The 25,559-nt window shown below is 43.7% G+C and overlaps 1 protein-coding gene across 2 annotated transcripts in view; it reads right to left on the bottom strand.

Annotated features, from left to right (window-relative positions):
• LOC126475466 (slit homolog 2 protein) overlaps nt 1–15,351 on the bottom strand; it is a 643,465-nt gene extending 628,114 nt beyond the window's left edge. The window contains exon 1 of one of the 2 annotated variants that reach the window (XM_050103348.1): nt 14,824–15,351. In XM_050103348.1, the coding sequence (XP_049959305.1) occupies nt 14,824–15,020 (197 nt within the window). In that variant the 5' untranslated portion in view covers nt 15,021–15,351. The remainder of the gene's footprint in view (nt 1–14,823) is intronic. The other variant, XM_050103349.1, reaches the window with a different exon arrangement.
• Nucleotides 15,352–25,559: the final 10,208 nt, after the last annotated feature.

Genomic DNA, 25,559 nt, shown 5'->3' with positions numbered 1-25,559 from the left:
GTTCGTATCAGTGTCTGCCATACGGCTGACGTTTTAGGGCAGTTTGTCTTCAGAAATTCATTCCAGCGGCTCAGTATGGATGTACAGGCAGACACAAAATTTGTTTCCATCAACTTCGCTCATAAATAAAAACGAGAAAAAATGCTCTTACTGTTTCGACATGTACAAAATACTATTGAAGTGGAAGGAAGCTTCTCGAACTATCGGCTGTCCTTCACAGTTTCCTGGATCATTTTCATTATTTTCATCCCAGCATCAAGTTCACAATGAAAGTACAAAGGGACTGAAAGCTTCCGTTCCTGGATGTATTGCTGTATGGAAGGGACGTTTTCATTCTACGCTGCCGGCGTAGTTTTCTTATGATGAGTTATAGTGAGAAAGTAAACTGTTGTACTTGCAACAACGGCAGCTGCCCTCGCAAGTCTGCTTGTTCACGTAAGCAAAGGCGGCAATGTGCGACAGCCTATCCCACCACCTCCTCCTCTCCCCCCCCTCCCCCCCACTCAACTCGACTGCCACAAAGCACGACGCAGTGGCGCACGCAAGCATCACTGCCGAGCAGCGCATGCGAAGGAGCGTGGGCCGGAGCGCTTATCTATGCATCGTGCTATTGAAGTAGCTATACATTATACAACATGCACATTGCGTAACAAATTTAATAATTTTTTAACGTGATTTATGTTCACTAAAGTAAAACTACCAAGCTGCATTCCCTAATTCACCCTTTTAGAGGTAGTATTATTTTTATTTCTAAAGAAGCTAATGTTTTTTCTCAAGGTTCAATCTATCACTATACGAAATTTCATCGAACTGAATTGAGTGGTTTAGTCGGGAAAACGTAATAAAAAATGGTTCAAATGGCTCTGAGCACTATGGGACTTAACTTCTGAGGTCATCAGTCCCCTAGAACTTAGAACTACTTAAACCTAACTGACCTAGGAACATCACACACATCCATGCCCAAGGGGGATTAGAACCTGCGACCGTAGCGGTCGCGCGGTTCCAGACTGTAGCGCCTAGAACCGCTCGATCACCACGGCCGGCAAAACGTAACAGACAGAGATACTTTCACATTTAATAATATTGGTATGGAAGTACTGATTAAACACCCTGAGGATTGTATAAGTGTTGTATTCATTACGTTGAACTGTACTGTGTAGAACATCTGAACCAATAAAGAAATTTTCTCAAAATATGATAAAAGTCAAAGAGTAAACAGATTTTTCAAAGGATTAGTATTTTCCCTAATTTACGTAATATTCTTCAAATCAACAAATATCTTGTACTACACACTATGGTGGCCTGCATTCTTCGTCAGAGTTCAAGCTACCTCCATCTCAAATTTCATCGAAATCAGTTCAGCGGCTTAGTCGTCAAAATGTAAGAGTTAGAAGTACTTTCGGTATGAGTAATACGTCGGATAGATGTAATTCCGCCATAAAAGCTGTGGGCACGACGTTTCCTCGGAGTGTTATTTTTACTGACTAACTCGTAACAAACAACGAAATACCGAGAATAGTTAACTAAACTCTTTAATTAAATTAACGACTATCTGCTAAAGTAGCAATTCATCTATCTCAGGTACTTGCACACAAACTGATGCCGCCACACGCATTTATAATACACTGAGAGAAAAAACATCGCAGCACCAAACACTAATCAATGCAGAGTAATCAAATTTGGGGACTACATTTGTATCATATTTCAGTTATTAACATTGCAATGTCACTGGTTAATGTAAGCACGAGATAAAAAATTGCAAATGTGGAACGCTGGTACATTAATAACCTTTGTAACCGCCAGAATACTAAATGCCAGCATGCAAACGTGCATCAACTGTGTTGCACAGATGCCGAAACTCCGTCTGTGGGATGGAGTTCCACACCTGTTACACCTGGCCGATCGATGGACGGACAGTTAACACTGTTTGTGGATGACGCTGGAATTATCGTCTGACGATGTCCCATTTGTGCTCGTTCCAGCAGGCCAAAGGACATGTCGACGCTCTGTAGAGCATGTTGGGTTACAACAGTGGTATGTGGGTGAGCGCTATCCTGTTGGAAAACACCCCCTGGAGTGCTGTTTTCTGTTCATAAATGGCAGCACAACAGGCCGTATCACCAAACTGGCGTACATACTTGCAGTCAGGGTGTGTGGGATAACCACGAGGGTGCTCCTGCTGTCATACGAAATCGCAGCCCAAACCGTAACTCTAGGTGTAGGTCAAGTATTCATAGCACGCAAACAGGTTGGTTGCAGGGCCTCGATTGGCCTCCTTCTAACCAACACACGGTCAGCACTGGCACCGAAGCAAAACCAGCTCTCATCAGAAAACACAACAGAACTCTGCGCTGTGTTCCAATGAACTCTCGCTTGACGCTACTGAAGTCGCAAATGGCGGTGGTATGGGATCAGTGGAATGCAACCTACAGTGAGTGTGCCTTGGACATTTTCTTGAAGTAACCGATCTGTAACAGATCGATGTAGCACTGTGGTGCTCGAATTGCTGCTGAAGATATACAGTAGTTTTTTTTGTTTTTTGGTCATCGGTCTACTGACTGGTTTGATGCGGCCCGCCACGAATTCCTTTCCTGTGCTAACCTCTTCATCTCAGAGTAGCACTTGCAACCTACGTCCTTAGTTATTTGCTTGACGTATTCCAATATCTGTCTTCCTCTACAGTTTTTGCCCTCTACAGCTCCCTCTAGTACTATGGAAGTCATTCCCTCATGTCTTAGCAGATGTCCTATCATCCTGTCCCTTCTCCTTACCAGTGTTTTCCACATATTCCTTTCCTCTCCGATTCTGCGTAGAACCTCCTCATTCCTTACCTTATCAGTCCACCTAATTTTCAACATTCGTCTATAGCACCACATCTCAAATGGTTCGATTCTCTTCTGTTCCGGTTTTCCCACAGTCCATGTTTCACTACCATACAATGCTGTACTCCAGACGTACATCCTCAGAAATTTCTTCCTCAAATTAAGGCCGGTATTTGATATTAGTAGACTTCTCTTGGCCAGAAATGCCTTTTTTGCCATAGAGAGTCTGCTTTTGATGTCCTCCTTGCTCCGTTCGTCATTGGTTATTTTACTGCCTAGGTAGCAGAATTCCTTAACTTCATTGACTTCTTGACCATCAACCCTGATGTTAAGTTTCTCGCTGTTCTCATTTCTACTACTTCTCATTACCTTCGTCTTTCTCGGATTTACTCTCAAACCATACTGTGTACTCATTAGACTGTTCATTCCGTTCAGCAGATCATTTAATTCTTCTTCACTTTCACTCAGGATAGCAATGTCATCAGCGAATCGTTTCATTGATATCCTTTCACCTTGTATTATTTTAATTCCACTCCTGAACCTTTCTTTTATTTCCATCATTGCTTCTTCGATGTACAGATTGAAGAGTAGGGGCGAAATGCTACAGCCTTGTCTTACACCCTTCTTAATACAAGCACTTCGTTCTTGATAGTCCACTCTTATTATTCCCTCTTGGTTGTTGTACATATTGTATATGACCCGTCTCTCCCCATAGCTTACCCCTACTTTTTTCAGAATCTCGAACAGCTTGCACCATTTTATACTGTCGAACGCTTTTTCCAGGTCGACAAATCCTATGAAAGTGTCTTGATTTTTCTTTAGCCTTGCTTCCATTATTAGCCGTAACGTCAGAATTGCCTCTCTCGTCCCTTTACTTTTCCTAAAGCCAAACTGATCGTCACCTAGCGCATTCTCAATTTTCTTTTCCATTCTTATGTATGTTATTCTTGTAAGCAGCTTCGATGCATGAGCTGTTAAGCTGATTGTACGATAATTCTCGCACTTGTCAGCTCTTGCCGTCTTCGGAATTGTGTGGATGATGCTTTTCCGAAAGTCAGATGGTATATCGCCAGACTCATATATTCTACACACCAACGTCAATAGTCGTTTTGTTGCCACTTCCCCCAATGATTTTAGAAACTCTGATGGAATGTTGTCTATCCCTTATGCCTTATTTGACCGTAAGTCCTCCAAAGCTCTTTTAAATTCCGATTCTAATACTGGATCCCCTATCTCTTCTAAATCGACTCCTGTTTCTTCTTCTATCACATCAGACAAATCTTCACCCTCACAGAGACTTTCAATGTATTCTTTCCACCTATCTGCTCTCTCCTCTGTATTTAACAGTGGAATTCCCGTTGCACTCTTAATGTTACCACCGTTGCTTTTAATGTCACCAAAGGTTGTTTTGACTTTCCTGTATGCTGAGTCTGTCCTTCCGACAATCATATCTTTTTCGGTGTCTTCACATTTTTCCTGCAGCCATTTCGTCTTAGCTTCCCTGCACTTCCTATTTATTTCATTCCTCAGCGACTTGTATTTCTGTATTCCTGATTTTCCCGGAACATGTTTGTACTTCCTCCTTTCATCAATCAACTGAAGTATTTCTTCTGTTACCCATGGTTTCTTCGCAGTTACCTTCTTTGTACCTATGTTTTCCTTCCCAACTTCTGTGATGGCCCTTTTTAGAGATGTCCATTCAAAAAATGGTTCAAATGGCTCTGAGCACTATGGGACTCAACTGCTGAGGTCATTAGTCCCCTAGAACTTAGAACTAGTTAAACCTAACTAACCTAAGGACATCACAAACATCCATGCCCGAGGCAGGATTCGAACCTGCGACCGAAGTGGTCTTGCGGTTCCAGACTGCAGCGCCTTTAACCGCACGGCCACTTCGGCCGGCAGAGATGTCCATTCGTCTTCAACTGTACTGCCTACCGCGCTATTCCTTATTGCTGTATCTATAGCGTTAGAGAACTTCAAACGTATCTCGTCATTCCTTAGTACTTCCGTATCCCACTTCTTTGCGTATTGATTCTTCCTGACTAATGTCTTGAACTTCAGCCTTCTCTTCATCACTACTATATTGTGATCTGAGTCTATATCTGCTCCTGGGTACGCCATACAATCCAGTATCTGATTTCGGAATCTCTGTCTGACCATGATGTAATCTAATTGAAATCGTCCCGTATCTCCCTGCCTTTTCCAAGTATACCTCCTACTCTTGTGATTCTTGAACAGGGTATTCGCTATTACTAGCTGAAACTTGTTACAGAACTCAATTAGTCTTTCTCCTCTTTCACTCCTTGTCCCAAGCCCATATTCTCCTGTAACCTTTTCTTCTACTCCTTCCCCTACAACTGCATTCCAGTCGCCCATGACTATTAGATTTTCGTCCCCCTTTACATACTGCATTACCCTTTCAATATCCTCATACACTTTCTCTATCTGTTCATCTTCAGCTTGCGACGTCGGCATGTATACCTGAACTATCGTTGTCGGTGTTGGTCTGCTGTCGATTCTGATTAGAACAACCCGGTCACTGAACTGTTCACAGTAACACACCCTCTGCCCTACCTTCCTATTCATAACGAATCCTACACCTGTTATACCATTTTCTGCTGCTGTTGATATTACCCGATACTCATCTGACCAGAAATCCTTGTCTTCCTTCCACTTCACTTCACTGACCCCTACTATATCTAGATTGAGCCTTTGCATTTCCCTTTTCAGATTTTATAGTTTCCCTACCACGTTCAAGCTTCTGACATTCCGCGCCCCGACTCGTAGAACGTTATCCATTCGTTGATTATTCAATCTTTTTCTCATGGTAACCTCCCCCTTGGCAGTCCCTCCCGGAGATCCGAATGGGGGACTATTCCGGAATCTTTTGCCAATGGAGAGATCATCATGACACTTCTTCAAATACAGGCCTTATGTCCTGTGGATACACGTTACGTGTCTTTAATGCAGTGGTTTCCATTGCCTTCTGCATCCTCATGTCGTTGATCATTGCTGATTCTTCCGCCTTTAGGGGCAATTTCCCACCCCTAGGACAAGAGAGTGCCCTGAACCTCTATCCGCTCCTCCGCCCTCTTTGACAAGGCCGTTGGCAGAATGAGGCTTACTTCTTATGCCGGAAGTCTTCGGCCACCAATGCTGATTATTTATCAAAATTTAGGCACTGGCGGGGATCGAACCCGGGACCGAAGACGTTTTGATTATGAATCAATGACGCTCCTCCTAGACCACGGGTGTCCCTCAGACAGTAGTACGATGCGCCAAAGCCATATCCCGAACACGATCTTCCCCATCGGTAATGCCACGTTGCCGTCCAGAGCCCCGTCTGCTTCCGGCCGGATAATCTCGTGACCACTGCTGCCAGCAATCACGTACGGTGGCTACATTCCTACCAAGTCTTTCTGTGGTATCACAGAAGGAACATCTAGCTCATCGTAGTCCTATTACACGACCTCGTTCATACTCGTGAGGTGTTGATAACGGCGTCTTTGCCGCCTTAAAGGCATTCTTGACTAACATCAACTCGCCGCATCCAATCTCAAAGGTACCTAACGCTCACGACAGTTACGGCTTGTACATAAAGGAAACTTATTTACATCCTCATAGTAGCGTCACTCTTGAATGTCTAGCGTGAAATCTGAATAGACATCCTCTTACAGATGTAGCAACAGGCCTACCAACTTTCGTTTATGTCGAACAACTACTTCTTGGTTACATTCGTTTTCGTTAGCGTATTACACTGAAGAGCGAAAGAAACTGGTACAACTGTCTAATATCGTGTAGGGCCCCCGCAAGGACGCGGAAATGCCGCAACACGACATGGATGGGCTCGACTAATGACTGAAGTGGCGCTGGAGGGAACTGACACCATGGATCTTGCACGGTTGTCAATAAATCCGTAAGAGTAAGGGAGGTGGAGATCTCTTCTGAACAGCACGTTGCAAGGCATCTTAGATGTACTCAATAATTTCCATGTCGCCGGCCGGTGAGGCCGTGCGCTTCTAGGCGCTTCAGTCTGGAACCGCGTGACCGCTACGGTCGCAGGTTCGAATCCTGCCTCGGGCATGGATGTGTGTGATGTCCTTAGGTTAGTTAGGTGTAAGTAGTTCTAAGTTCTAGGGGACTGATGACCACAGATGTTAAGTCCCATAGCGCTCAGAGCCATTTGAACCATTTTTGAAGCCAATTTCCATGTCTGGGGACTTCGATGGCCAGCGGAGTGTTTAAACTCAGAAGAGTGTTCCTGTAGCCCCTCTGTAGCAATTCTGGATGTGTGGGGTGTCGCATTGTCCTGCTGCAATTTCCGAAGTCCGTCGGAATGCGCAATGGACATGTATGCAGATGATAAGACAGGATTCTTATGTACCTGTCACCTGTCGGAGTGGTATCTAGACGTATCACGGGTCCCATTTCACTCCAACTGCACACGCCCTACACCTTTACAGAGCCTCCATCAGCTTGAACAGTCCCTAGTTGACACGCAGTGTCCATGGATTCATGAGGTTGTCTCCATACTCGCAGACGTCCAATCGCCCGATACAATTTGAAGCGAGACTCGTACGACCGTGAAACATGTTTCCAGTCATTAACAGTGCAATGTCTGTGTTGACGAACTCAGGCAAGGCGTAAAACTTTATCTTATGCAGTCATTAAGGGTACAGGAGTGGGCCTTCGACTCCGAAAGCCCATATGATGATGTTTCGTTGAATGGTTCGCACGCTGACACTTGTTGATGGACCTGCTTTGTAATCTGCAGCTGTTTGCTGAGGAGTTGCACTTCTGTCACGTTGAACGATTCTCTTCAGTCATCGTTTCTGCCCTTCTTACAGGATCTTTTTCCCGCCGCAGCGATGTCGGAGATTTGATGTTTTACCGGATTCCTGATATTCACGGTACACTCATGAAATGGTCGTACTGGAAATCCCTACTTCTACCTCGGAAATTCTGTGTCTCATCGCTCGTGCGCGGACTATAAGACCAAGTTCATATGCACTTAAATCTTGATAAACTGCCGTGTTGCAGCAGTAACCGATCTGAAAACTACGACTGACACTTACTGTTTTATATAGGCGTTGCCGACCGCAGCGCCTTATTCTGCCTGTTTACGTATCTCTGTATCTGAATACGCATGCCTAAACCAGTTTCTTTGGCGCTTCAGTGTAGAATGGATTATGCAACGATCTGCAGGAGGTCACGCACCTTTTGCTCCGTAAAACACGTGATGAACTGCAGTCTCCTTGCATGGGTAATTGTGTGTGTGCGTGTGCGTATGTTTGTGGCTGATTTATGTGCGTGTCAGGGTATGTTCTATCAGAGCACTTAAAAGTCTCTGACAATACATCAAGTATCTCTGGGGTAATACATTACATGAGTAAAAACGGTTAAAAAGGACGTCACCATCGGCAGCACCTACGAGTCTTCGTATGAGAATCAGCACGCACGACGCGCCAAAGTGATAGCGTGCACGCGATGCCTCGGCTCCTTCAGCCAGTGACCCTGGGAGGTCATCAGCGCCAATGCTGGGGCCCTCACGGCTACATCAATGAGGCGTCTCAGACTGCTCATTCTCCTCGCCCAGCGCGCATACAACACGCTCACACTCATAGCATTATCACGGCTCCTTCCGAGGACGACAGTGGAGCAGAACAGGAATCAACACTAGAGTTTCACCGACAGGGGCTTACGTCTATTCGCAATTACTTCGCCGTGCGTTCCCTGCAACATATTCTGCGCAGCGTACAGCCGCCGATACCTGAGAGATCAGTGGCACATTTTGCATTTTTCAAAATGATTCATCCGATTTGAGTACTACTTCTTCTACAAGAACGAAGATAGGAACTTGTGATAAATTTCAACGTACGCATAGAACTAAAAGGCAGTTTACTTTCAAAAGAAACATTTAGTTTAACGAGGACTGACATACTGGTACATACAATCTTGGTGTACCTTTTAAAATAAGTTTGTAATCAAAGTTTTCATTTACTCCATCATGTTCAATGTGACCTTCACCAGACGCTCGATAAGCATCCAGAAGACAGCCAAACTCTTGCCATACTTTTGCAAGCATACCACGAGTTACTGCATTCTCTGCTGTTGCTCTGCGACGTCACAGTTCCCCTAAAGGAAGGCGCAAGGACACCCAAAAATAAAAGTTATATACCGTGAGCTGAGACGATCCTAGAGGCCAATGGTGCAGTGTGAGACCCGCACGTTCCTTATAGTCCATACATCGTTGCAGTTCTTGTTAAGAAATACTATTACAAGCAGACGCCAGTGCAATGGTGTTCTGTCACGTTCAAACATGACATCTTCAGCATGATTTGCGACTGTGGGGAAAGCCAGATCTTCCCTTTACAGCTACTAGGAGTGACAAGATATGTGGAACACCTTGTACAGTAGTGCATGGTCTCTGCACTTTCTTGTTCACTCCGTCTATCACGGTCGTACCGCCCGGCTAGCCGCGCCGTCTAACGCGCTGCTTCCTGAGAGGGAAGGTGTGCCGATCCCCGGCACGTATCCGCCCGGCGGATTAGCGTCGAGGTCCAGAGTGCCGGCCAGCCTGTGGATGGTTTTTAAGACGGTTTTCCATCTGCCTCGGTGAATGCAGGCTGGTTCCCCTTATTCCGCCTCAGTTACACTATGTCGGCGATTGCTGCACAAACACTTTCTCCACATACGCATGCACCATAATTACTCTACCACGCAAACATCTGTGGCTACACTCGACTGGTATGAGACGTTCCCAGGGGGGAGGGGGGGGGGGGGGGCGTCCACTGGGGGGCCGAACCGCACAATAACCTTGGATTCTGTGTGGGGCGGCGGTGGGGCGGGTGGACTGCTGTAGCCTGTTGTGGGGTTGTGAACCACTGAGGGCTATGGCGGAAGGAAGCCTCTCCGTCGTTTCTAGGTCCCCGACTCAATACACAATCACCGTCGTAAAAGCTGTTACTTGGAACTTCTTATGAGCCTTTTGTAGCAATGATTCGTTCATTGCCCAACGTCACAAAGACACGCAAAAACACAAATATAAAAGTAGTTATTTATCGACAGTACGAAACATCTAATATCTTTATGTCGGACTAATTGATGAACTAACATGCTAAAAAATCCCGCATCCAAGACGAAGAATGTGTCACTGGATAAATGTTACTTGCGAAAGATACAAAAAATGGTTCAAATGGCTCTGAGCACTATGGGACTTAACTTCTGAGGTCATCAATCTGCTAGAACTTGGAACTACTTAAACCTAACTAACCTAAGGACATTACACACACCCATGCCCGAGGCAGGATTCAAACCTGCGACCGTAGCGGTCGCGCGGTTCCAGAGTGTAGTGCCTAGAACCGCTCCGCCACCCCGGCCGGCGCGAAAGATACAGAACTATCTTCCATCGACTCCAAAACAAGAGTTCTCTTTCATTTAACAGTCAGAAAGGGACTTAATTTGTCTGTTAATTACCTATAATAGGCAGGGAAATTCAGCAGTGGTTAAATCGAATGCAGTATCACTGTTCCGTCGACTTAAGGTCCCATACAGAAAGGCACCCTCAGTTAAAGACTTATATTCTACTCGAATGAACGAGGAATGACCAAAAGTTTGCGTTATCATTTCCAGCAGGGAAAATAGACTGTATGAAGTCATTTTATTCATATTCTTTTTTTCTTCACCCTTCGTGGATTAGGTGATAACAGCTGTTCCGTTCATAAAAATCCAGACATTGCTTCCGAGCTTTTCCCTTATGGTTCAAATGGCTCTGAGCACTATGGGACTCAACATCTTAGGTCATAAGTCCCCTAGGACTTAGAACTACTTAAACCTAACTAACCTAAGGACATCACACACACCCATGCCCGAGGCAGGATTCGAACCTGCGACCGTAGCAGTCCCGCGGTTCCGGACTGCAGCGCCAGAACCGCTAGACCACCGCGGCCGGCTTTTCCCTTATGTGTTGTCCTTATAGGTTCATAGTGAAGCATGTGCACTGAAAGTATATTTTCAAGCAGTCTATCTACATATCTCTGCTGAGATCCATTTGCTTGTGGATTCAGTGAACTTGTAATTAATTTCTAAAATCTTGATTTCTGAAGTGATATTCTCTGGTGCATTAACACTACTCAAAAATCTCATTTCCTCAAACTCGGTCCTGCTTTTATCCTTTTCCTCCGGAGCCCGGCTTTTAGATGTATAAAGCGTAGCAGCTAATGTCATAACTTTGTAAAACTTCATCTGTGCCCCTTTTTCGGCTTTTTGCAAATTTCTACTTGTTCTAGAGACTGCGTTGTATTTTATTGTCGAAAATTAATCCTACATCACAGCAGAGATAATGCAAGTGAGTAGCGGATCACTTGCTCCAGTGATACGAGGGAAGATCGTAAAGTAATACACAACAGTATCATTACAAAAATGTTTAATAGGTAAAAAATAACAAAAATCACAAATGAACTTACATCTTGTATCTAGTTTTGTACATAGTCACTGACGTTATTTACACATTTCCCCCAACGTGGTACCAGTTTCAATATGCCCTGTTGGTAGAAGTCCGTTTGGTTGGAGTATAGCCATAGCCATCTGCGGACTGCTGATTTCACTATTTCACTTATACATCTCTAAGAAAGCGTTGGCCTACCAAGAATTTCTTCATGGGACCAAATAGATGAAAGTCCGGCTGTGTAAGGTCCGGACTGTATGGTGGATGCTGGAGAATCTCTCGCCCAAATTTGGCGACTTTCTCACGAACAGGAGCAGCAAACTGTGGGTGCGGCGAGGGGGGGGGGGCAGGGGGGGGGGAAGTTGTCATGAACAACTTTGATACCGTTAGCATTAATGTTGTGGCGTGTGTCACGAAGAGCACGACTCAACCTAATCAGAATTTTAATGTAGGCTGCAACATAACAGTGGTACAGTGTTCCGAAAAGTCCACCAGAAACACACCATGCGTATCCCAGAACACTGTAACAAGCACTTTCCTTGTATATTGAGTCATTCTGAAGTTTTTTCGTTCTGGGGAAACAGCATGTACGCTCAAGACTCATCACCAGTGACCATTCTTTTCAGGAAGTCGTGCCCATTTGCGCTGTAACGCATTAAGTGATCCAAGCTTGTAATCATACGCTGACCCTTGTGGTTGTCTGTTAACTTCTTTGGCACCCAGCGAACACCAACTTTACGAAATTCCAACGTATCAAGAGCAATATCGTACATCGCACTATAGAAAATATTGTACTGCTGCAATAAGGATTGCAGCTGCACGCGCCGGTAGTTCAAAAGTGCTGCATCAAATGCTTCGACATTCTGCGGGGTGGCAGCAGTTACCAGCCGCCGGCAGCGTGACGAATTATTAAGGTTCACATGGTCCTGTTGGAAGAATGCACTTTACCTGCAGACATTGCTGCAGTCCATACAGTCGTCTCCATACCCGCTGTGCATGTCTCTGTGAATTTTACTCGTTTTATGCCCTTTGGACAATAAATATCGAGCTGCATTTCGCTGCTATTCACAAGTTGATGACAGTAACATGCGCACATGCTTGTTTCACAGCTCAGTCTTCTCTCGCTAGACCTGCACATGAAAACAAATGCCCTGTGTTGCGCTAACTTCAAACTACATCGTCGTGCAATTTCAAAATTCCAGCTGCAGTAACAGGGGAGTAAAAAAGGTTGTGCGTTACTTTGCGATCCTCCCTAGTAAATTGAAGTCGCAAGCTCACATCGGTCTGTATACGAAGACTTATCTCAGGAACTGCTGTAGGGATTTTGATCCAGTTTCTACTAACCCGGTTGATACACTGATTCACGTGGTAGGTTTCTGCAATGACTAGAGAGAGCAGCAACGCCTCTAGAAAGCAGTAAGATGGAGCAAACTCGCGTGTGTTGTGGTGATATACCGGTAGATCGTGTGGCTGGAAACCGAAAGGTTGTGGGATTGAATGCCGGGCGAATCAGTTTTTTTCAGTCCATCCTTCAACGTAGGATTCAGCTCTCTGTGACACATTTCGAAATATGAAGACAATTTCAGGCTGCCTAATTATGTTTACCTCAGATTAGGATTCGCAATTCGTACTCTTAATTCACTGCAAATTCTTCGAAAAACGGGCAGTTGAAGTATCGTAATAAATATGACTAATAACGAAAAGATAAACACGTCAAAATCAGGCTGTGATGTGAAATTTACAATTACAAATAATCATATATTTGAGACTGTGAATACATTCTTCAGTTAGCAGCAGAGGCACTTGCTAACAATACTGAAGAGATCTGAATTAGTAATTGTTATCTTCACAGAATCAGAGAGAAAAAAAGAGAAGAGAACTACCTGAAATAATAAAATCAGGTTTTAAGAATGACATTCCTGCACTTCTTACTGTTCATTGGGATGGTAGAACTGTTGACAGCATTGAATGTCAGGGAGCCAAAAGAAGAAAAGCCTCCAAGCGCTGTTATTTTTGGGGACAGTGAACAGCTCTTTGACTTTCCAAACGTACAGAATGGTTCTGGTAAAGAGCACACGAACGCTGTTTCGAAAGCATCAACGTATTGGGTTACTGAAGAAAATGTACAAATTCTCTGCAGCGACTCAATTGCCTCACACTGGTCGTCTTAAAGGGGAATGCGTCTTACTTGCACACAAATCGCCAAGGGAGTTGTATTTCCCACACCATCATCTCACATATGTACTTATCTTAAAAAGTGTATTTAAATCTAAAGATTATGGTGTAACAAGCAGTCCTGACTGACCAGTTTTTAACCATTTGAGAGAAAGCTGGAAAAGTGTCAGCGTCACTAATTTTGAAACTGACAAAAAGATTGTGGATTTGTTTTTTAATGAGTCAGAAATTAAGCAGATGTTAGACTTTTGCGAAAATGAATTAAATAAATTCACAGTGAAGGTGATAACCGAGATCTGTGCAATATCTTTGGAAAGAGACTTTGGAGAAAACCTGAAGATATAGCCTCTTGTAGCAATGAATCAAGCAAGGATAATGGCAAGATCAATTTATTGCATAAACGTATTTCTGCTAAGATCACAACTGGAATTATTAGTTGAAAATAAGAATTCATTAAGAAGTATCTTTTTTTTTATTTCATTGTAACTGTTTATGTCAAGCAATGACTTCAGTACAGTGGTGCTGCGAAAACTCCTAATCTGGATCTCTGCTTCTTAAACGATTTGAAATCATCTGAAAGGATAGATTCCACGATTTCAGCTATAAGGAAATTAAGTACCCATTTGTTGTATTTAACGGAACAGTTGTCTCTGTTATCGCTTTTTGATGATGAAATAGACGAACAAACCAAAACAAAAATGTAGCAAGTTCGGACAGAGACAATTTACAAACTGAAAAAGGGATATATTCATTTTTGTGGAGAATTGGATGGACGATTATATGATAAGGTTATTACTTTTTGATTACCACTTATTACTGGTTTTAAATAGTTAATATGGCCCTTCTAACTCAACCTTCATTACAGAGAAAAAGTTGGCCGGTTTCGTGTCAAACAAGAACGGATATCTATTCTCTTGCCTGAAGATTAGGGACACTAGTTTTATTTGAGAATGCACTTCGACGTGGACGAGCAGCACTTCATATTTAGACGCTAAAAGGATAATTAAGGAGTAAGAGTCGGTTAATGACTCCGCCGAAGGGCATGCTAAATTCTGAATTTTTTGCCTAAACAAAAGGAATCAAGATCGCTTAATATATTTCTTTGTTTATAAAGCCGCTTCTGTTACTCCCATCATCAGACCAAACTTGTGAAATGACGTTCAGTGTCGAAATCAATAAAACCAGGGCCTACGCAAGGCGTTGACTTGATGAAAAAAATACATTAAGCAATCCAGACGGCTTTGTACACAAAACATCCACAGTGATCGCAGCCCCATTCAGGAACTATATTACTTTTATCGCTATATCTGGACTGGAAGAAATCCTTCACTGTATGCGAAATAGGAATAAACAGCAAGCATGCTGTGATGTACTCGCCGTTTTGAGAGCGCCGTCGAGAAGCACCTGCGAGCGGACGACCAAACCTGAACCAGTGGCTCCCAGAACGGGGCCTCCTGTGACACACAAACGACGGTCGCCGCCATTGGGTGTAGGATGCGGGCGATTGGCTGCGAGTGCGGTGACGTCAGCGCGTTTCTGAAAGGACCAGCCGGAGTCACTCGCTGTTGTCCCATTCGACTCTCCTGGCACGTGGCGTAGTATACTGGACAAGTCACGAGCTCTGAAGGTGTGAGAGAACACTACACAAATCACCGACACTCAACTTTTTCACGAACTTGCAACAACACACACTGTCACCGAGTCAGGTGCAACAACGCGCACATCGTTGCAGGAGGATCCAGTGAGGTACGAGATGCCGACGAGGATGCCTTACGGTATGAGTGAGACTTGCAGGAATGCGCGTGTTAGCGGCGACTGGCGCCGTCGACGTCGGCGACTTGGAGGTTAGGGCAGCGTCGGCGGCGTCCGGAGCGGGGCGCGCGCGGCGAGCGACTGTGGCCCAGCAGGGCAGCTCCGGCCAAAGCAGGGCAGAGGCGGCGGGCCGCCACGTAACGAGCCCTTCCTGTGGCTGTGGCCTCGGCGCGCTCCCACAGTAAACAGCCAGCAGCCGGCGGTCGGCCCTCTGACGCGGTCACCACGCCTCGCCTCGCTGCCGAACCCGAGCGTCTATCAACCGCGTGACGTCACACCCAGCGTACCTCCAGAGATCAGGATATTCCTCGGAGGTTGGACACTCACGCCCATTCGTGTACGGCCTAATTAGATTATAGCTGGTATACATATTTTTTTAAAATTATCATCATCACCATCATCATCATCATTTAAGACTGATTATGCCTTTCAGTGTTCAGTCTGGAGCATAGTCCCCCTTATAAAATTCCTCCATGATCCCCTATTCAGTGCTAACATTGGTGCCTTTTCTGATGTTAAGCCTATTACTTCAAACTCATTCTTAACGGAATCCAGGTACCTTCTCCTTGGTCTATCCCGACTCCTCCAACCCTCTACTGCTGAACCCATGAGTCTCTTGGGTAACCTCGCCCCACCATCTAAGCCTGTTCGCCCTGACTGCTACATCTATACAGGGTGTTAAAAAAAGGTACTGCCAAATTTTTAGGAAACATTCCTCACACACGAATAAAGAAAAGATGTTATGTGGACATGTGTCTGGAAACGCTTAATTTCCATGTAGAGCTCATTTTAGTGTCGTCAGTATGTACTGTACTTCCTCGATTCACCGTCAGTTGGCTCAATTGAAGGAAGGTAATGTTGACTTCGGTGCTTGTGTTGACATGCGACTCATTGCTCTACAGTACTAGCATCAAGCACATCAGTACGTAGCATCAACAGGTTAGTGTTCATCACGAACGTGGTTTTGCACTCTGTGCAATGTTTACAAATGCGGAGTTGGCAGATGCCCATTTGATGTATGGGAGCACGGGGCAATAGCCGTGGCTCGGTACGTTTGTATCGAGACAGATTTCCAGAACGAAGGTGTCCCGACAGGAAGACGTTCGAAGCAATTGATCGGCGTCTTAGGGAGCACTGAACATTCCAGCCTATGACTCGCGACTGGGGAAGACCTAGAACGACGAGGACACCGGCAATGGACGAGGCAATTCTTCGTGCAGTTGACGATAACCCTAATGTCAGCGTCAGAGAAGTTGCTGCTGTACAAGGTAACTTTGTAAAGTTGACCACGTCACTGTATGGAGAGTGCTACGGGAGAACCAGTAGTTTCCGTACCATGTACAGGGTGTGCAGGCACTATCAGCAGCTGATTGGCCTCCACGGGTACACTTCTGCGGATGGTTCATCCAACAATGTGTCAATCCTCATTTCACTGCAAATGTTCTCTTTACGGATGAGGCTTCATTCCAACGTGATCAAATTGTAAATTTTCACAATCAACATGTGTGGGCTGACGAGAATCCGCACGCAATTGTGCAATCACGTCATCAAAACAGATTTTCTGTGAACGTTTGGGCAGGCATTGTTGGTGATGTCTTGATTGGGCCCCATGTTCTTCCACCTAAGCTCAATGGAGCACGTTATCATGATTTCATACGGGATACTCTACCTGTGCTGCTAGAACATGTGCCTTTACAAGTACGACACAACATGTGGTTCATGTACGATGGAGCTCCTGCACATTTCAGTCGACGTGTTCGTACGCTTCTCAACAACAGATTCGGTGACCGATCGATTGGTAGAGGCGGACCAATTCCATGGCCTCCACGCTCTCTTGACCTCAACCCTCTTGACTTTCATTTATGGGGACATTTGAAAGCTCTTGTCTAGGCAACCCCGGTACCAAATGTAGAGACTCTTCGTGTTCGTATTGTGGACGGCTGTGAGACAATACGCCATTCTCCAGGGCTGCATCAGCGCATCTGGGATTCCATGCGACGGAGGGTGGATGCATGTATCCTCGCTAACGGCGGACATTTTGAACATTTCTTGTAACAAAGTGTTTGAAGTCACGCTGGTACGTTCTGTTGCTGTGTGTTTCCATTCCATGATTAATGTGATTTGAAGAGAAGTAATAAAATGAGCTCTAACATGGAAAGTAAGCGTTTGCGGACACATGTCCACATAACATATTTTCTTTCTTTGTGTGTGACGAATGTTTCCTGAAATTTTGGCCGTACCATTTTGTAACACCCTGTAAGAGTTCATTCCCAGTTTTTCTTTGATTTCCTCATTGTGGACACCCTCCTGCCATTGTTCCCATCTACTAGTACCTGCAATCATCCTAGCTACTTTCATATCCGTAATCTCAACCTTATTGATAAGGTAACCTGAATCCAGCCGGCCTCGGTGGTCTAGCGGTTCTAGGCGCTCAGTCCGGAACCGCGCTACTGTTACGGTCGCAGGTTCGAATCCTGCCTTGGGCATGGATGTGTGTGATGTCCTTAGGTTAGTTAGGTTTAACTAATACTAAGTTCTAGGGGACTGATGACCACAGATATTAAGTCCCATAGTGCTCAGAGCCATTTAACCTGAATCCACCCAGTTTTCGCTCCCATACAACAAAGTTGGTCGAAAGATTGAACAGTGCACAGATAACTTAGTCTTGGAACTGACTTCCTTCTTGCAGAAGAGAGTAGATCGTAGCTGAGCGCTCACTGCATTAGCTTTGCTACACCTCGCTTCCAGTTCTTTCACTATGTTGCCATCCTGTGAGAATATGCATCCTAAGTACTTGAAACCGTCCACCTGTTCTAACTTTGTTCCTCCTATTTGGCACTCAATCCGTTTATATCTCTTTCCCACTGACATTACTTTCGTTTTGGAGATGCTAATCTTCATACTATAGTCCTTACATTTCTTATCTAGCTCTGAAATATTACTTTGCAAACGTTCAATCGAATCTGCCATCACAACTAAGCCATCCGCATATGCGAGACTGCTTATTTTGTGTTCACATATCCCTAAAATAATGGAGCTGCCACTACAAAACTCAGTAGTGGTCTCTACACGCTCATCATTCAATGCTACACATTTTTCCTTACGATGGACGACTTGGTGGAGCCTCTGGTTGTGCAAATGTACACTTTTACTGGTCAGGACACGTTTCACCTTGGAAAGCAACTCGCGTCATTCTGTAAGTACCAGTTACGAAACGACGCTTTTGCTGGTCAGGACATATTCCACCTTGAAAAGAAACTCGTGCCATTTTAAAAATACCAGCCACGAAAGGATTTCTTCAGCCGAGGGATGCGGAAGAAGTCTCTGAGTACCTCTGCAGGAGAATACATCGGATTAGATGCAATTTGATAGGCCGAAGATCAAGTGATGGCCAGTGTGGCCGAGCGGTTCTAGGCGCTTCAGTCTGGAACCCAGCGATCGCTACGGTAGCAGGTTCTAATCCTGCCTCGGGCATTGAGGTGTGTGATGTCCTTAGGTTAGTTAGGTTTAAGTAGTTCTAAGATCTAGGGGACTGATGACCTCAGCTGTTAAGTCCCATAGTGCTCAGAGCCATTTGAACCATTTTTTTCGAAGGTCAAGAACCTATGAATATCTCACATACAGAATGTTATGAGGCGTTTTCATAAAGCAGAACATCCCCTTGGACATATTCCTGCAACCCTTCGCCTTTCCAACCCCTTTCCAACCTCCCTCCCCCCCCCTCCCCCCAGTCCCTGCAGATAATATGCTCCTATAACGCACTGCCTTTATCAGCGTAATGTGTTACTACTACACAACGTCCTTGTCATTATCTTTAGTCTGATGCCTGGTTTGTTTAAAGAAGGTCTTTACGCTCTTCTATCCTGTGCAACTCTCTTCATTTCCTCTTCCCGCCGACCCCCTTCCTCCACCCAAACACCCCTCCATTACGAAATGGACAACGCTTGTTGCCACCGCATATGTCCTGACAACAAATCCGTCCTCTTAGTCAAGTTGCACCACTAATTTCCTTTCTCTGCAGTTAAATTCAGAATCGCCTTACTCGTTATTTTATCTATGCATTCAATTTTCAGAATTCTTTTTTTTTGTTATCGTCTACTTGACGCTTCCATACAAGGCTACACTCCAGAGAGATACCTTCAGAAATGTTTTCCTAATATTTAAGTTTACTAAGGTGACAAAAGTCATAGGATACCTTCTAATATCGTGTCGGACTTCCTTTTCCCAGGCATAGTGGACTCAAAAAGTCGTTTGAAGTCCCCTGCGGAAATATTGAGCCATGCTGCCTCAATAACATTTCATGATTGTGAAAATGTTGTCGGTGCACGATTTTGTGCACGAACTGGCCTGTCAGCTACGTCCAAATGCTCGATGTATGGCCAGATCATTCGCTCGAATTGCCCAGAACTTTCTTCGAACAAATCGCAAACAACTGTGGCCCGTCATCCATAAAAATATCATCATTGTTTGGGAATACGAAGTCCATGAATAGCTGCAAATGGACTCCAAGTAGCCAAACATAACCTTTTCCAGTCAACAATCGGTTCAGTTAAACCAGAGGACACAGTACATTTGACGCAAACACAGTCCACACTATTATGGAGCTATCACCAGCTTGTACAGTGCCTTATTGACAGGTTCGCGATCTCGTGGGGTCTGTGCCACACTCTAACCCTATCATCAGCTCTTACCAACCGAAATCGGGTCTTATGTGGACTCAGTTTTCCAGTCGCATAGAGTCCGAACGATATGGTTACGAGCCCAGGAGATGCTGTGCAGGCGATGTCATCCTGTTGGACAAGGTACTCGCGTCAGTCGTCTGCTGTCGTAGCACATTAACTCCAGACTTCGCGACACTGTCCTAACGGATATGTCTGCCGTACGTCCCATACAGATTTAAGCGGTTATTTCACACAGTGTTGCTTGTCTGTTACCAGTGAGAAGTTGACGCGAACGTCGCTGCGCCGGGCGTTGTGACCGAACGGTTCTAGGCGCTTCAGTCCGGAACCGCGCAGTTGGTTCGGTCACAGATTCGAATCCTGCCTCGGGCATGGACGTATATGATGTCTTTAGGTTAGTTAGGTATAAGTAGTGGACTGATGACCTCCGATGTTAAGTCCCATAATGCTTAGAGCCCTTTGAACCATTATTGAACGTCGCTGCACTCGGTCGTTAAATGAAGGCTGAAGGCCTCGGCGATGTCAGTGGTGAGAGGTTAATATATATATATATATATATATATATATATATATATATATATATATATATATATATACATGAAATGATGTGGCATTGTAGGCCGGAAGGCCCCGTCCGGGAAAGTTCGGCCGCCGGGTGCAAGTCTTATTGCCGGTGCCGCCACATTGGGCGACTTGCGTGTCGGTGTAATGACTGAAATTAAATATCCTCAGCACACTATTTATACTGTGGACCTTGAAGTATTGAATCCCGTAACGATTTCCGAAATGGAATGTCCCACGCGTCTAGCTCCAACAACCATTTCGCGTTCAAAGTCCCCTTCGTGCCTCCATTAACACGTCTGAAACGTTTTCACATGAATCACATGAGTACAAATGACACTTCCACTAATGTGATGTCTTTTATACCTTGTGTAAGTAATACTACCACTATTTTTATATCTGCATGTCGCTATCCTATGACTTTTGTCACCTCAGTGTATATTAGACTAGGTGTTAGCCGTGGCTACTCATATCAGTAGTTTTGTTATGACGAGTGATAGTGAGTAAATAAGCTATTGTATGTGAAATAACGTGTCTCCCTGTTCGGGAGACATAGCTGGCGATGTGCGCTGCCCCCCATCTCGCACCCCTCACCCGGATCCAAGCGTTACAAATAACTCGACGAACGAGGAGGGCACGTTACGCGGATGTGGCGATTTCGGAGTTGTAGTTAGTCAACATCTTAAATTGTTGCGAATGAAACGAGGAGTAATAACATTCATTCTCTTCCTTTGACAAACTCGATAGAAATTCCTGAGCCTGTTGATAATATGTGTGGTAGTGAATCTCGTCCCTGCCGCCTACAAGCAGGCAATCCAGCTTTCATGGTGGATGGTAGACGGTAGGGATTTTAAAAATATTTTCACTAGCTTTTTATAGAATTCCCAGTGACAATTTAAATTTCAGAAAAACTGCATCTGTATCCTCCGTGAATAAGTTTAGTTCATGTGACGTAAGTGAACCTACATAGTGCTATGGTACGACAGAAAAAAATGGCGTCCCAGAATAGCTCGCACGTCTCCACCACATCAACCACTTGTGACAAACAAGCCGGTACAGCCCCCACCCCAAACATAATAATTCACGACGCGTGGGTGCATGCAACATATATATGGCACGGCCTTTTTATTTATTTTTTCTTTTTTTGCGGTCGCACTGGTCTGTACGCAGATAGATTTATGAGAATGATCCAACGACTACAGTTTCAAGCAAAATATTGTGAATTATTGTGGGCCCAAGTCTCAAAGACAGAAATACGTTTGTGGCTATGAATATGGATTTCGCAGAACCTCTTGTAATTAAACAACATCCATAGTGTTTATTGTGTCATAAAACATGATCCAGCAAGGCAATGAAGCCAAGATCATTGCGAAACATTTTTCTAAAAGCATCGCATTATGACAAGCCCACTGAATATTTTTTGGAAATATATAAAAAAGTCAAAATAGTTAGACAATTGTTACACAATTTAAGAAACAACATATAGTGAACAAAGATGGATAATTGTCACTGCTCATATTCCACAATTAATGGTAAAGGTGGGTCTATATTAGACAAACTAATAACAACAGCTATAACAGAATTTTATCTCAACGGGAATGCATCATGATGCACTTGAAATTTAAGAAACGTTGCCGCTAAACAATAGCACAGTCAAGTAACAAACTGAAGAAATGGCAGTTTATGTTGTAAAACCCTTCTAAGTATTCTTCAAAACTTTTAATTTCCTATGCAACTGTACGAGTCTGCCATTGCAGATGATTATGCTGTATTGGTGACACATTTATTTGAGTGAAAACTAAACTTTAAGAGAAGAAATGTTCATGTTGAATCTAAATACAGACATAACTGGATTATCTATATCTAATACTGTGAAATCGTGCTGTATAAAAATTAATATTTGTTTAACTAATGCTGCTGTGTACGGTAGTGATAGAGCTCCATTGATGATACGTCGCTATCGCAGGTTTGTTTGTTATTTCAAGCAACAAGTGTAAAATGTTTGGTGTGTTCATTGTGTTGTGCAGAGACAACATTTTGCAGATAACCTCTAAGTATTCATCATTAGATATAACAATTTGAGCTGCAAAAATTATAGAATAGTCTGTAAACTTCTCCAGGACATAAAAGGAGATTTTATTAGATTAATTATGCACAAAGAAGTTCTATGTCTGTCATAGGGTACATTTTTGGCTCGTTTTGTAGCCTTGTATGATAGTGTTACATAATTTCATGAAAGTATTAATGTGACCAATCTACGTCAGCAGTTAGAAACAGTCGAGAACTACTCTTTTATTTGGCAGATATTTTCAAGAGATATAATGTGTCGATCTTCAAGTTGAAGGAGCAAATGAAGCTCATATCTTGCCAAAGTACTGTCATTATTTGTTGACAAATTTCAACTACTTCCTTATAATCTATGGAAGAGAGAATCTTATCACTTTCCTCAATTATCATCTGTAATAAATGATGCAACTGCAGAACGTATTGTCAGGTTCAGTAGTCACCTCAACGAATTTAAACTGGACACGGAAGGAAGATTTGAAGATATTTTGAAATTGTTTATGGCCGAATGAAAAATTCCTTTACTACAGTACTGAAGAGACTGATACATCTTGCAAAAAGATCTGTGACAAACTGGATATGATGAAGAAATTAAACATAAATTCAATAGTGGTGGATACGAAAACCTATGGAAAAATAAAAACATTTCTGTCTTATATCCAAATATATGGAAAATGATATTATATTTATCAGTAACTGTCTTTACCTTGTATCTTGTGGGGTCAGGTTTTAGTGCTGTTAATCATATTACAGCCAACGAAATTAACAGCCTGAATATCTCTAAAAGACGAACCATTGTAAGAAGCAGTGCCTCAGTGGCTATTCACTCACACAAGAGTGAATGCGCTAGACAGGACAGTGTGCTCCTTATATAGCATCAGTCCTGGCGCACGCAGCAGATGTGGACGACTGGGCGCCCATTGATAAGAGCGCCGGAAATGACTCTGCAAAAACTTGATTATAGCCCGCCGCGAGCCTAGTAATACTAGGGCTCGCGGCTCGTCTCTCTCACACACTCCACAGCGCTTTTATCAAAAATTGATGCCGCTATCCATTATTTAGTTTCGCTGTATCAGCCTCAGGGGTGTCGTTAATAATTCACTTACCTAAATGTTATTTCATTAGACTTATATTTCTATGTATGCAAAGTATAAAGAAGATAGATGAATTTAACTATAGTAAAATGTTTTATAAAGATTTATTGTGACAAACTTAGCTTAAGATTGACATAAAGTATCTGGTAAGTCATTGTTATTATGTACGAGTACATTACCTTGTCGTAACTCTGGTTTATAAATTTCACAGAGTTAAGTTAATTTCATACTTTATAAATCGGCATTACAGTGGAACTAGAGGACTGTTTGAAAATTTTATTACTAACAGAGACACAAAACTGGGCGGTTGTTATAAGAGGATAGACTACTCCTGTCTTAAAATATCTTTTCAAGGCGCTGTTCATTACTTCATTTGCCTTCCCTTAATGTATTACCTCAAAGTCTTGTATCTTCTCTCTGATCTTTAATTCCTTTCGAAAATTCCGCCTTGGCTTCCATTAGTGATGGCTCCATGTACAGATTGAATAGCAGCGGGGACATGTTGCAATCCTGTCTGCTTCCCTTTCATGTCCTTCCATTTTTGTAACTGCAGTCTGGTTTTTGTTCAAAGTGGAAATGACTCTCGCTCCCTGTGCTTTATCTATGCTTTCTTCAAATTTTCGAAGAGTGTTGTCCGGTCGACACTGTCAAAACGTTCTCTAATCGTACAAATTCGTAGTATAAATGTAGGTCTGCCTTGCTTCTACCTATCTTCCAAGATAATTCTATGATCAGTAATACTTCGCATGCTCCTACGTTTCTCCAGAACCCTAAATGGGCCTTCCCCGCGGTCGGCCGCTATTTTTTGCAAACTATAACAGTGCCGAAACAACCCAGTACCACGTTCCCAGACGGCATTAAATAAATTCGCAATTGCGAATGAGGACAACCATCATCTGTAGAATCGAGTGACGACAAGGAAATTTGTGCCGCACCGGGACTATAACTCGCATGCGTAATTTTGAGTGGGATGGATACATAAGTGCCTACAGCTCAGCTGGTACCAGAGAAGGCGAAAATGGTGGGCGGAAGGTTGGAAGCCTTAAAAAAAGTTGATAAGAGAACTGGACGACGAAGGCGTTCGGGTCTAGTTCCGCCGTACTGTTTTACTCTGTCACAAATGACATTACAACCTATTATCCGTCAAAGAAGCGAAGGCTTGTCTCAAAGAGATTTTTTCTAATTAAAGAACAAACCACGCCTAAATCACATTTAAAACCAGCGATAAATATAGAACACTGTCCAGACATTATTACTGTTGTGGCTTTCAGTCTGAAAATGGGTTTCTTGCAGCTCACCATGTTAACCTGTCCTCTGAAAGCATTTTCATCCCTGCGTAATTACCGCAACCTACGTCCATTTCAGTCTGCTTAGTGTCGTCAAGCCCCGATCCCCATCTGCAATTTTAACCCCCAACACTATTTTTCATTATCAAATTGGCATATTGGCAATTCATGACTCAGAATGTGTTCAAATTGCTCTGAGCACTATGGGACTTAACATCTGAGGTCATCAGTCCCCTAGAACTTAGAACTACTTAAACCTAACTAACCTAAGGACATCACACACCTCCGTGCCCGGGGCAGGATTCGAACCTGCGTCCGTAGTGGTCACGCGGTTCCAGGCTGAAGCGCCTAGAACCACTCGGCCACTACGGCCAGCCCTCAGAATGTGTCCTATCAAATGACCGCTCATCGGCAGACAAGAAAGGACCTATTGTGACAAAATAAAACACCTACAACCGTCCTTATGATTTTATTTTGTTGCAACCAGTTTCAACGCTTCAATGCGTCATTTTCAGGCTGTTGTGGATGCGATAGGGGTTGATATGATCCCATATATAACACATCAGTTGGCAGCATTACCGGACACGCAGATAATGTAAGACGTACGTGTCAGCACT

The sequence above is a fragment of the Schistocerca serialis genome, chromosome 4 (genome assembly GCF_023864345.2).
Source record: "Schistocerca serialis cubense isolate TAMUIC-IGC-003099 chromosome 4, iqSchSeri2.2, whole genome shotgun sequence".
Taxonomy (NCBI): Eukaryota; Metazoa; Arthropoda; class Insecta; order Orthoptera; family Acrididae; genus Schistocerca; species Schistocerca serialis.
Note: the sequence above shows the minus strand (reverse complement) of the source record. Positions and strands in the feature narration are given on the sequence as shown.